This window comes from Mustela lutreola, chromosome 13, assembly GCF_030435805.1.
Source record: "Mustela lutreola isolate mMusLut2 chromosome 13, mMusLut2.pri, whole genome shotgun sequence".
Taxonomy (NCBI): domain Eukaryota; kingdom Metazoa; phylum Chordata; class Mammalia; order Carnivora; family Mustelidae; genus Mustela; species Mustela lutreola.
The window spans coordinates 73,637,716-73,651,611 of NC_081302.1; the positions used below are offsets into that span (position 1 = coordinate 73,637,716).

The window sequence follows — 13,896 nt, forward strand, 5'->3', positions numbered from 1 at the left end:
AAGCAGGACAAGCGAGAACTGAATCTAGCACCCCCTGGGAGGAACTAACTTGGGGGTTCAGGAAGAAGGAGGTGCCTGTGTGAGTCCAGGGCAGTAAAAGCAAGATCTGTGGAAGAGAGAGCACTTGAGTTGGGCCTTGAAGGATTGCTGTGGAGTGTAAGAGAAGAGGAGAAAGCAGGAGATTCCAGGGTGGAGATTGGAAAATGTTGGACAGCTCCAGGGACAGGCTTGGGCAGGATGCTGAGACCAGAAGGTTGGCGTCCTTGGAGTCACAGGTTGTTCTGATAAATCTGGAGGGAAAATGCTCTTTTATAAGTAAGGGCCCCAACTATGCAGGAATCTACATTCCTTGAGATGAATTGAGACTGAGTCATCATAAAAAACTTTTGATCAACAGACCAAATAACCTATTTCTTTCAATACTTAATAAAACCATGGTGATGACTAATCGCTGAGTGACTGGCAAGAACATATGCAAAGACAACTGTGTCTCACTGGGAGCAATGCCAACGTGAGTGTGAACATGAAGAGCACAGGTCCAGACTTCCAGACTGTGGTGCCCCCCAGGGCTATAAAACCTAAAGACAGGGTGTGCCAGGCAACTGCAGGAAGAAGGAAAGAGGGCATAGCCAGATGGCCTGGGGCACTGGCTTATAATGCAAGAGCCTAGGACAGTGATTCAGAAAATGAAGAACCAATGATGTAGATTTCAAAACACTTAAACATCTTGAGTATACTTGGGATGTACTTGCCCTGCCCGCATTAGCTCAAGGACAGAAGGACATGGGTTATGGGATGTGCATGCTTCTCTGCTCTCACTCCTTATTCAAGGAACCCTGGTTATGTCCCCTCCTGTGGACCAGACACTGCGTCACTCATCTAGGGGCCAGCATGATCCTTGTGAGTGCCAGTGAACGGGAAAGTGAACGTGGAATACTCCATACCCTCAGCTCCAGATTAGAGATACAAGGTAAGTCACAGGGTTGTGTTAATCATCTTACACGATCAAGAAATAATACCATTCCTTAGTACCCGATGGGTCTTCCAAAGAGCTCACACTACAAGCCACTGGGGAAACTGTGAGCTCTTCCACCCAGCTTTCAAAGAAGAGTGTCCAAACAATACTTGATAAATAGTAGAGTTGAAGAAGTCTAGTAGAATTCTTAACCTCTGGAGCCAGAATGTCCCCAGAACATTCTGCTCAGCTCCAAGATGAGGACAATGGGGTTGGGCTCATGCTCACAAATCCATCATTGCTAAAGAAAGCAAGAGCTGATACTTACAGATGCTTCAGAGCAGCTGACCACCTGCCTGAAGGCCGGGTTGTAGCGGCAGCACGGCACAGGCTCTTGGTGGGAGACTACCAGGCATGGCTCCGACGGAGATCTTGCTCAGGAAAAACAGAAAGGGTGATGGCTGCATAGTAAGAAAAGTTAACAGGATAGGGAGCACCTGCATGGCTCAGTCGGTTAAGCTTATGACTCTTGGTTTTGACTCAGGTCACAATCTCAGGGTTGTGATCTCAGGGTCATGAGATTGAGGCTCCCTGTCCCACACCCTGTTAGGTCTGGGCTCAGCATGGAGTCTGCTCAAGATTCTCTCTCTCTCTCCCTCTCCCTCCCGCTCTGCCCCTCCTGTGCACATGCTCTCTCTCTCTCTCTCTCCTCTCTCTTTCTCAAATAAATAAATTAATTAAAATCTTTAAGGAAAAAAGGTGAAGAGGATGAAAACAGGTCTGTGACCCTGGACAAATTGTTTAAATGCTGAAAACTCTAACCTTTTTAATCTCTTAAATGGGGATAATGTTATCTATTATAAAGGGTTGTTTTGAGTATTTGTTGAGAAAACCTATGGAATATCCTTCCCACACACCCCCATACTACCTAATTGGCATTCAGCAAGCAGTAGCTGCTCACCATGAAAAACAATACCACATCCCTCTTATTTAGGGCAAGAGAAGTGTGATTTCCTACAACTACACAGTGGACCTTCTTCCCTAAGAATTTACATCTTCCCTCAAACAAACACCAACTGTACCATCCCATCCTGAGTCTTCAAGCCTGGAGGGCAGTGCTTCTCCATCACAACAGGAACAAGGCCCTGCAGCATGCCTCCCACATGCACCCGGGGTCAAGGGCGCCTCTGTGTACTCAGGCCTTGCCTTGTGTGTCCCCTCTGTGAGGACAGGGCACAGAAGGGATAGCTCTAGGAGTTATGCAATCCAATTGCTTTGCACTCATTTGTTCATCTGTAAAATGGAACCCTTTATAGAAGTTTTGTGAGGAGTAAGTGAGGAAAGGGATGTCCAATGTCTGGAGAAGCCTGGTGTGGGGGGAACACTTAATAAATGAATGTTGGTTCCCAGACCTACTGTTCTGTCCTCTCTCTTGATGGTCCTTCCAGAGCTCAGCCCCAAGGCTGGGACCCTAATAGGGATTTGGTTCCAGAAGATTCCCAGAGGGTGGAATCCTTTTCAAGGAAGAATAGCTTTTGGCAGAAGGAGAGGAGCACTTTCCCATGAACGGTCTCTGGACTGCTCCGGAGGAAGTCTGGCCTGTGGGGACGGAGGAGGCAGGCAGTGGGGGTGCTGTCCCAGGGAGACAGTGCCAGGCCTGGAGCCAGAGCCTCTGGACCTTACCTACACCCCTTCTCCAATGTGGGGAGGAAGGCGTCGATTCTCCCCCCACTTCACAGATGAGGACATTTCCAGAAGGCTAAGAAGGACCAGGTGACTTGATCAACATCACAAAGTTCCCTGTGACAGAGCAGGAACGGGCAGATGTCATCTGTTGCCTAAGGGTTGGCGCTAAGAGATGAGGGCTGTTCTGACTGCAAGGTGGAATTTCAGTCACTTTGCTTAAAAAAAAAAAAAAAATAGGAAATCAATCCAACAGGCTGTTTTTCTACCCACAGATGCCACATAGAACAAATGGCCATTGGACTGACTGTAGTCCCATCTTTCAGAGGGTTGCTCTGGCATCCTGAGCTGAGGACGTGCCCTTGCAGGTCCGGCGGTAGCCTGTGGTAGGATGGCTGTTCTGCCCTGTCTCCCCATCCTCACTGGCTGTTCCCATGGCCTCAGCGAAACATGAGGAAGAGTGAGTCCAGGCATAGGCAGCAGCCTTACATTCTGGACTTCTCAGTAGGGTTTTGATGCTGCAAAATCTGATCACTTTTCTGTAAAGTTATTCTTGATCTGTGATTTAACCACTGGACAAAATAAACCTATTTAAGGTTCCTCTTAGGCATATGTTCACAATTTTTTAAAGATTTTATTTATTTATATATTAGAAAGAGAGAGAGAGAAAGCACAAGAAGGGGGAGCAGCAGGCAGAAGGGAGAGGCAGAGGGAGAAGCAGACTCCCCACTGAGCAGGGAGCCCGATGTGGGACTCGATCCTAGGACCCTGAGATCACAACCTGAGCTGAAGGCAGGCACTTAACCAACTGAGCCACCCAGACATCCAAACACATTTTATTTTTTCCTTAAAACCCACCTTTTGAGACAGTATGCCGTCATTTTTGGCTCGGGAAATCCAGTTGCCATTATCATATAGATGGGATGTGAACCCTGCAGACCACAATATTTAGCCTAATCCTTCTCTGCCTCCTCTCCTTAGTTTACAAAGACTCCGGGAATCCGTTATCTTGCTGAACAGTGAGAGGGAAAGCTGCAGGCGCAGAATGAGGGATGGATTTATGTCAGGGCAGTAAGTGGGGGTAACGGAGTGGGGTGACTAATCATGGGCCAGGTTTGAACCGTGAGGCTGTAATGATGCTCCTAGTTGTGGTGCGCAGAGGGCCTGAAAGTTCTCAAAGCAGATGATGCGTCCTGCCAGCCCTGCCAAGACCAGGGACAGGGGTGTGACTCACCCCAAGGCCACTGGGCCTAGGAAGCAGAGCCTTCTCTCTACCCCTCACAGGTGCCTCTTAGGAGCTCTGCAGGCTCTGGAGAAGGAAGACTAGACAATGCACCTCCTGTAGTCTAATTAAACAAACAGACAGACAAATTGAGCTCTCCTTTGCCTTCAGTGTCTCAGACAGACTTCTACCCTTCCAGTGGGAGGAGCACCACGCAGGGGGAGGGAGAGAGCCGGGCATCCGGAGAGGCATTCTAGTCCCAGCTTTGCTCCTGAGTCCCCGCCTCTGCTCGCTCATCTGTAAATCGGCAGCAGCGTTGCCCTGGGTGACTTGTGGGTTCCCGGGAGGTAGGATTGAAACTCCTCAGTAAGACCTAGCAGTCTCAGTCTAGCAGGACGGGGACGGGCACTGAAGTGGACATTCATGCTAAGGAGATGAACGTCTCAATGACTACCCTGAGCGTGAAAAAGACAACCGGGCACCCACTTTCCTGGCCAAGGAGGAAAAGAAATGTGGCTTGCAAAGTTGTGCCAAGGAAATCAAGATGGACTCATTTGTAGAGGAATCAGGGAGATGGGTCTTGAAGGCATTTGAGCTCCCTGAGACTGAGGCCCCGGGCAGGAAAAGCCCACTAGGGGACCCTCCATAAGGACCTGTCCATCACTGAAGCATGTGCTGTCCCTGAGTGACTACCTTGCTGTAGGGACAGGGTTTCACATGTGGGCCCCTGCTGCAGCAAGTGGGTCTGATGCTTTTGGACTGAATTAAAAGCCTCCGGGACTTCTTGGACAATTCACTAGAGAGGTAGGGCCAGTGGGGCAATAAATGTTCAAGAGGTAGATTCCGGAGTTTTGGGTAATCCAAGGAGATGGTACCGGAATAATCAATGGGAAATGTTCAAGGGAGCTCACCAAATACATGCTGTGAGATAAAGACATGGGGCCATAGAGCTTAGGAGCTCCTCCAGAGATCTCAGCTATGGATGGTTCTATAGAAGTTTGCAAGCAGCCTGGGGCCAAGAGGCTAACCTCATACCTCAGTCTCAGGTGTAGGAGTGCGACCGTGTCAGTGGCCACACACAGCGATCTGGATTCAGGGAGGTAGAGGCAGGCTGCGAAGTCCCCCTTAATACCGCTGGCTTTGGAAGATGCAGTGAACAAGCAGCTGTCCGTCTCTAGATCCCAGATCTGTGGCGGGGGGCGGGGGGGAGGAGCGGGAAGATGAGGAAAAAAAGTAATTGGAGGTCTTGAACAGGCTGCTTTGCTGCCTTTCCAAAGCTGTCACCTGTGGCGGGGGTCTGGTTAGGACTGACCTAAGTTTAAAAACTGCCCCACTCTCCCCTCGCCCAAAGGACAATGTTCAAAGTGCTTCCTTTCCCTTCTGCATTTGTAAAGGAAGCAGAAAGGAAGCTCTTGTTCCCGAGCCCCTCTGCTATGCTGAAGCTGCCCAAAGGGCCAAGACACCTGTGGCCAAGCCACCTTGGAGCTGAGCTTCACCACCCCCCAGCCAGGAGCCGCCAGTGTCTTCTCCGCTCCTGGAGTTTTGATATCGTGGAGTTTTGATATCGTGGGTCTGATGGGCACACAGACTACCTCTCTATCCCCTAGATATGTTCCCATTTCGTAATACACTTCCTCAAAACCAGCCCTGAGGCGGATATTTGGAGGGCTCTGGGAACAAATCTCAGCATGGTTATTGAGTAAGGACATGGAGGTCCAAACCACCCCCCACTCTCCCCACCGCCTGGGTTGGAATCCCAGTCCTATCACTTAAAGGCTCTGTGGCCTTGGCCATACTACCATACCTCCTTTCAGTTTCTTCTTCTGTAAAATAGGGAAACTAATAATAATGCCTATCTTATAGGATTTAAAATCTTGGGGATTTTAAAATATTAATTAAAAAATAGTGTTTACCATCACAACTGGGCCATGGTATAATGGTAAATGATTAGAAAGATATTGTTAATCATTTATTGGGATTATTATGCAAGCCATGCCACAGCTCTTGTATTATTTTAAGGTACTGCAATCTGATGAGAGCGCAAGGGATGGCCTCATCCACAGGGAAGAGCAGATGGGCCAAGTGTAAAACCAGGAAGAAGGAATCATCATGGAGGCAGCTGTTGTTCAGTGAGCTAAGCATTGCGTTACCTGCTTCCCATGCACTGTTTCATTTACTCTGTTCCAGGTTGAATTCTGTCTCTCCCCTCCCCTCCCCGGTCTGTCCGTTGAAGAACCCCCAGTATCTCAGAGTGTGTCCTTCTTTGGAAATAAGGTTGTTGCTAGTGCAACTAATTAAGAAGAGGTCAAGCCGGAGTAGAGTAGACCCCCAGACAATATGACTGGTGTCTTTGTAAAAAGGGGAAATTCGGAGACAGACACAGAGAGAGGGAGAAGGCACAGTGAACAGCTAAAGTAGGAGTCCTTTTCAGACTTCTTTCCCTCCAGAGGTGCGCTGGGAAATTTGAGGACTAAACTGGGCGGGATGTACTTGGGGCTTCTTTCCCCTCCGTTGTGACTCCCGGAAGCGAAACAGCTAGCAAGAAATTGGAAGCCTTTACCCAGTAAGCCAGACTCTTACTTGTTGTACTTACACTGTTGATTTTCTTTAGTTCTCCCCAGCAGGTAGCAAAGCCATCTAGAAAGTTCTAGCATCCTTTTTTATCTGTGATTTTAGGTCATGGTGTAAAAGGCAGAAAGCAATACACTCTGGGAGGCAAGTATGGGGGTGACAGTAGCGATCAGGGTAAAATAATCCCATAGAAACATGATCCCAAGGAGTACTTGTTCAAGGGGCATCCCCCACTCCTTTCTGGAGTATTGAATTGTTTGAAAATGCTGATTTTCCTAGATAGAAAAGTAACACACATAGTTTTTTTGTTTGTTTGTTTTGTTTTTATCAGTCACTTATACCACCAGGGGAATCCATTAATCTGGTAATTTCTTCTTACTTCATGAGGTAATGTTACTGAAAGAGAGGAAGTTTTGATGAGGGGGAGGATGAGGTAATTCTGGAGCCTGGCAGAGTGATCTTAGTTGATGCATAGAAGGACCCCTGTGAGGTCTGTGAAAGGGAAAGGTAGGAAGGAACTCTTCCTACTGCTGTTGAGGTTGAGTTGGCAAGTTGGCATTACATCCCCAAAGTAGTTATAACAAATTGATATCACTGACTTATGTATGGCCTGTCCAGCACCCTCCTGTCTTCTGTTAGGAGAATTGCCTCTCTGATTGCAAGCAGTAGGCAAGAGACCCAAACTTGGTCAATCTGTGTCTTCCCTTAGATTTTTCCGGCTGGAGCTGATAGCGAATCTATAGTTGGGCTGTGAGTTCAGACTGGGAATATTAATGGTCCCCACATTCAGAAGGAGATTGCTTTCCTGCACTAGAAGTCAATATCAGTGTGCACCAAGGAAGTATAGGCAGAGAGCATGGGAAAAAGAGTGCCATGCTTGAACCCAGCTGTCCATGAGGTCATCTGTCTGATGATCTGGTTTCAATAACCCATAAATTCGCCTTTTTTTAGCTTAAACTACTCGAGTTTGATTTTTGTCTCTTTGGCTCAAAAGAGTCTTACCGAGTAAAACTACTCTGAGGTGAGCACAATTTACCCATTATCTTCTATGAGCACAACTAACCTACAAGGGGGGTCTTTCTTCCATTTTACAGTAGAGTGACAGATGTCCAAGAGAATTAAGTCACTGAATTCAGAAGGGTTGAATAGTTTGTCCAAGGTCATCTAGTTCCTGGTAGTTTCAGAGCATGACTCAAGTCTGTATTTCTCCAAAGCATGCTGTCTACCAACCCCCCAATGCAGGCTTCTCTGTCCACAGTGGAAAGGAGTTGCTGGGGAGTGCACACCAAAATAAGGGATTTCCTGCTTTCCCTTCACCCAGAGTTATGAATTCATTGGTGGAGTGTGAGAGAAAGTGATGGGTCATTTATAGCTGGGATTTTTAAGAGGCAGATATGCCGTATCTGCTGTCATGCCCATTGTCCTGGGATGAAGAAGACTCTGAGAACCTAGGGACTTTGCATGAAGACAGCATGGTTTTTATTTTTTTTATTTTTTTTTTTAAGATTTTATTTATTTATCAGAGAGAGAGAGGGGGAGAGAGTGAGCACAGGCAGACAGAATGGCAGGCAGAGGCAGAGGGGAAAGCAGGCTCCCTGCTGAGCAAGGAGCCCGATGTGGGACTCGATCCCAGGACGCTGGGATCATGACCTGAGCCAAAGGCAGCTGCTTAACCAACTGAGCCACCCAGGTGTCCTGACAGCATGGTTTTTAAATGGGAGAAGAAAGTACTCCTTACTGGGAGTACCGGCCTTGGGTATGACAGCAAACAGAAATAAATTTCTACTGTCTCTACCCATGGAAAATACAGGGTTTATTTGTTACAGTGGCAAGCCTTACCTTAACATGCTATCTTCTTTCAGGAAATAACTTTCTTTCTATGCTAATTCGTGTTGACACAAAACAGCCCTCTTTGTAGTGTGCAGTATTAAATTCACAGAAAATAACAAGTGAAAACAGAAAACCAAACCTGTCACTTTACTCTCCTTTAGGGTAATGCCAGAAACTAGCAGACTCCTAAAACGTTTCATGTGTCCCCATGATATAGAAAAGTGAAATATTTGAGCTGAAAAATCAATTAGAAGAATGAAGGCTATCTGATCAGGCATGCTAGAAATTTAGCTGTTTGGTTCCTGGTTGATTACTTTTTATTTGATAGGAATAATGTATTCTGAAATAAATTACACACCATATTTCCAAGATAGGATTTCAATATATTTTAAACACATTTTGGGAAGTGATTCAATATGCCTGAATCATCACAGGCAAGATGCTAATCTTGTAATCATGATTTTAGATTGGAAGAAAATGGAGAGGCACTAGGAAAAGAAAATAGGATAGGAGACGTGTCCTCACATACAGAATTATGATTATCTGGTGGTGCCAAGTTTTAAGGAAAAAAAAAAAACTCATTAAAAATATGAAATCTCCAACTTTATGGTTTTGGAGGATACCTTAGGATAGATTCAATTTTCAAAAGAAATCAAATATTTGAAGTCCACGAGTCTTCCTATTTTAATCAATTTTGCTTGGAGGACTGAATTGAGTTTGGGTCCTAGTTACATCACTGACCATGATCTCAACACCTAATTTTGTGTAAAGTGACCTCTTGGTTGTCAGGACATGGACTCTGAGCTCACTCTATGGGAGCCATGTCAGACTCCACATACAGTGAGAATACACTTCTTGAGGCTTTTCTCCCCCTTGCTCACTCTTGCTCTCTTTTCCATCTCATCCCCTCCACGGCTTAAAATTTCATCTAAATGCTAATGACTTCCAAATTTATATCTCTAGCCCCGATGTCTCCCCTCAACTCAGGATGACTCTATCCAACACATACATAACTGAGCTCCTGGTCTGATGCTCCTCTTCCCCACCATCTGCCCCACCATGTCTCAGTGGGCTCTGGCCCAAAGCCTTGGCATCTCCCTTGACTTCTCTATCTCTCCCTTCCCCCTCCTTTACAAAATAATAGTTTTATTGAGATATAATTCACATCTTACAAAATTTGCATTTTTAAAGTGTATAATTCAGTGGGTTTTAGCATATTCACAGGGCTGTGCAACCATCACCACTGTCTAACTTCAAATCATTTTTATTATTTCAGAAAGAACCCCTATACTTGTTAGTGGCCACTCCCTGTCCCACCTCACTGCATCCCCCCAGCAACAACTAAACTAGTTTCTGCCTCTGTGGATTTGCTTATTCTGGGCATTTCATACAAATGGAATCAACCAATACATGGTCTTTTGTGACTGGCTTTCACATAACATGAGCTTTTTTAAGGTTCATCTATGTGGTGACACGTATTAGTGCTTCATTTCTTTTTGTTGCTGCATAATATTTCATTGTATGGATATGCCACAGTTTGTTTATCCATTCATTTGTTCATGGACACTTGGGTTATTTCTACTTTTTGGATGTTATGAATAATGTGCTATGAATATTCATATGTAAGATCTTATGTGAACATAAGTTTCCAGTTCTCTTGGGTTTAAATCTAGAAGTAGAATTGGTGGGTCATATGGTAACTCCATGGTTAGCATTTAAAGAACCACCAAAATATTTCCCAAAGTGGCTGCACCATTTTAAATTCCCACTAGCAAGATATGGAGAGCTTTAATTTTTCCACATCCTTGGCAATGCTTGTTATCATCTATCTTCTGATTTTAGCCATCCCAATGGGTGTGAAGTAGTAACTCATGGCGGGTGTGTTTTGCATTTACATAATGACTAATGATGTGGAGGATCTTGTCCTGTATTTATTGGCAATTTGAATATTTTCTTTGAGGAAATTTCCATTTAAGTCCTATGCCTAGGATATTCGTGCATTTATTGTTGAGCATACAGATTTTTTTTTTTTTTTTTTTGTATTCTAGAGGCAAATCCCTTATCAGATGTGTGATCGGCAACATTTTCTCCCATTCTATAGGTGGTCTGACCACTTTCTTAATGGTGTTTTCTGAGGCACAAGGTTTTGATTTTGACAACATCCAACTCATTTGTTTTCTTCTTTTGTCTCTTGTGTGTGTTTTTTTTTTAAGATTTTATTTATTTATTTGACAGAGAGAGATTACAAGTAGACAGAGAGGCAGGCAGAGAGAAAGAGAGGGAAGCAGGCTCCCTGCTGAGCAGAGAGCCCGATGCGGGACTTGATCCCAGGACCCTGAGATCATGACCCGAGCCGAAGGCAGCGGCTTAACCCACTGAGCCACCCAGGCGCCCCTGTCTCTTGTGTTTTTGATGTCACATCTAAGAAATCATTCCCTAGTCCAATGTTATGAAGATTTACTCCTATGTCTTCTCCAAAGAGTTTTGAAATTGTAGCTCTTTTTACATTTAGGTCTATAGCCTTTTAGTTAACTTTTGTGTATGGGGTGAAGTAAGGGACTGAAGTCCTTAATTGAGGTATAAGCAGGTCTGCTTTCTTCTGAGGCCTTTCTCTTTGGCTTGCACATGACCTCCTGCTGCCATGTATTCACATGGTTGGAGATGATTGTCCCTCCATCTCAACGTGCTGATTTCTACTATAAATCATATTGGATTAGGGCCCACCAATATGACCTCATTTAACATTAATTAATTCTTTATAGGCCCTGTCTCTAGATACAGTCACTTCAAAGGTACTGGTGCTTAAGACTTCAACATATGAATTTTGAAGGGACGTGATTCAGCCCATAGCATCTATAAATCATTTATTACGTGTGTAATCGATAAGCTCATTTATGTACCCATGCAAAGCAATGACTGACCTGTCTGAGGCTTCAGCATTCCTTTGATTCAGACCATTCTAAATTCCCACCCTCTGGCCCCATGATATTAGAGAAAGAAAGATGGATGAAATCATGAAAATTTTTCATATTCTTTGGAAAAGCTTATGAAATTATAGATAAAGCAAATCAATAAAATTTCTTTTCTTTTCTTTCTTTTTCTTTTTCTTTCTTTCCTTTTTTTTTTTTTTTTTTTTTTTTTTTTTTTTTTTTTGGTATATAAATACTGCATTACAAAGGTCACGGGACAGCTGAATTTTAGAGGTGGGTAGAACCTTACATATAGAAAGAGGTGTGAAGGCAAACAATGCAGGTGATGTTACCATGACCTCTACCAGGGCCAGAAGTGCTTAAATTCTAAGGCTTACAGGAAACATTTCAGAAAGGGCCCACTTGCCCTATGCGTATTGCACAATAAGATAAGCACTAGTAGCGAGGGCCAGTTGCCTCCCTCATGTCCCCATTCCATCCCTTATTCCCCCTCTTCATCCTCCAACACACTTTCTCCAGGGGAATCAGGACAGCATGCAAACAGGCGCTGAGATGTTTCAAGGTTTACTCATCCCAGCAAAACACCCGGTACAGAAAATTCTCTAAGACACTACACTTCAATTGCCCACATATCTTCCTTCTCCAAAGCAAACCCACGAATGTAACCACCATATGAGTATCTGCTAATGCAGAGACCTCTAGAGCTGCAAAGATGGGGAAAGAAAACACCAAACAAACACAATCTCTATCGGAAACTGTTGGACAATGCATCCAAAATGTGAAAGGGCAAAGACCTTAATAGTGTTGTCGGTGGACATGGAGAATATTTTGTTATCCTCAGCAGATACATGGATGTAGATCACTGGAGCCGTGTGGCTTTTCAGCATACCTGTTGGTTTTCTAGAATGGAAAAAGAACAGATGAACACCAAGCAGTTCTAAGTGCTATTTCTAAATAAAAATGCAAGACTAAACTTGGCCCGGATCTGGCAGTTCTATTCAGCCTGGAGGAGGGTTATGTCTCCTTCTGAAATCACACAAGTATATATCTTGTGTGATAAAAGGACTGAAGCAAATAATACCCAGTTATAGCAACACAACTCAGTGTGAGATGAAGCTCTGGGCTTTGTTTCTCCAACTGCTGACAATATCACTATAAAAGGAATAAACGAGGAAGAGCACAGGGTGGTGTGGGAATAGATTCTATGGCACATGGTTGCTTTATGCAGGCCAGAGTTAACAGTATTCAGGTCTTGGAGGACTGTCTTTTTAATGTCAGTTTACTTTAAGGAGCTCTGAGGGATCGCAATGCCCTCAGGGTCGCAGGGCTGGGTGTGTAGGGAGAAGGTGGGGAGTTGGGGAGAAGAGAGGCAGGTCTGAGGTTGAAAGAGAGACCACAATGTCAATTTATAACCACATTATTGGAAGGTAAGCAAATTGCTCTCCATCACCAGACAAATGGGAGTCTAAGGTAATAGAAGTAGGTAGAAAATCATTTTTCTTTCTTTTTGTTTAGACATTGTGCTGAGCCCTATACATGGATGACCTCATCTGTGACCTTTATTTCTACCAGAAAGGGGGGGGGATTCCTGTGACCATCAATAATGAGGAGGACACTGGCTATATCTCTTGCGCTGGGTCACTGTGTTAGAAGGTGACAGGAGGAGCACCAGATCCCACGTGCCCTCCACCCCCCATGGTGTTGCCTCCACCCCTGCCTGTCCCTGCTGAGGGACATGGGTCACCTTGCAGGTCCTCCACTGATGCCTGGTACAGAAGCTCAGCGAGGAAGCATGGTGCACCCTAGGTGACTTGTTCATGCCCCCAAATCCCCACTATCAGTGCACATGAGGTCTATTCCCCATTTTCCACTCTCCTTCCGTCTTCAACACTTACCAATGGAAATGACATAGGATTTTAGAATCAGTCAAAATGTGTGTGTACCCCAGTTCTGGCATTACGTCCAAAAAGTTATTTAACTCCTTTAAGCTTCAGTTTCTTCATTGGTAAGTGGGGCTAATGAGTTACTTATTAACCCCAAAGAATGAGTCTTTAGTGGGTACCAACAGAAGTTTTTCAGGCTGAGTGTATGGGAGACCAGTTTTGGACAGGGCTTCGTAAATTATCCTAAAAGGGAATTAGTGATCCCCTATGTTGCTCTCATGTACTTTATTAGATCAATGGCATTTAGGGTTGGAGAGAGAAAGAAAACTTACCCAGGCAGATAAGGATTCCAGACTCGAATGATTCGATCCATTCCCCCTGTCAGCAGCAAGTTCTTTCTCTTACAGAATGAAAATGCCTTGACTCCTTTGTAGATGTGAAAAACAGTTTGATCACATTCTGCCCGCCTTTGGGGCAAACCAAAGAATGCTTGTTCTCTTCTTGCCTCGACATCTTTTCTAACGCCCCTTATCTCTTTCATCTTTTGCTTGACATTTGTTGTTCCCATAGTGCACCCTAAAAATATTCACAGAAAAACAAAACACAGCCTCTTAACATGATCAATTTCCTGACAAGTTGCTGATTTTTAAAGGTCCTGGTTTTGCTTTCAGTGAGAACTACTTTTTTCTTTCTCTTTCACCCCCTGGTGTTACACCGTGGACAGTCCGAAGGATGAAAATGGTGTCAGTAAGAACAGCAAGATTCATTTCCCCTCCTTCTCTAGAGAGAGCCAAGAAGGGTCATCTGGGGGAAGGAGGAAGT

At 44.8% G+C, this 13,896-nt stretch overlaps 1 protein-coding gene across 1 annotated transcript in view; it reads right to left on the bottom strand.

Annotated features, from left to right (window-relative positions):
• Nucleotides 1-13,638, bottom strand: part of LOC131813634 (WD repeat-containing protein on Y chromosome-like) — a 41,229-nt gene extending 27,591 nt beyond the window's left edge. The window contains exons 1-4 of the mRNA XM_059143995.1: nucleotides 13,407-13,638; nucleotides 11,986-12,091; nucleotides 4,896-5,047; nucleotides 1,284-1,386 (exon numbers count right to left, since the gene is read on the bottom strand). Coding sequence (XP_058999978.1) covers nucleotides 1,284-1,386; nucleotides 4,896-5,047; nucleotides 11,986-12,091; nucleotides 13,407-13,615 — 570 coding nt within the window. The 5' untranslated portion in view covers nucleotides 13,616-13,638. The remainder of the gene's footprint in view (nucleotides 1-1,283; nucleotides 1,387-4,895; nucleotides 5,048-11,985; nucleotides 12,092-13,406) is intronic.
• Between the last annotated feature and the right edge of the window lie 258 nt (nucleotides 13,639-13,896).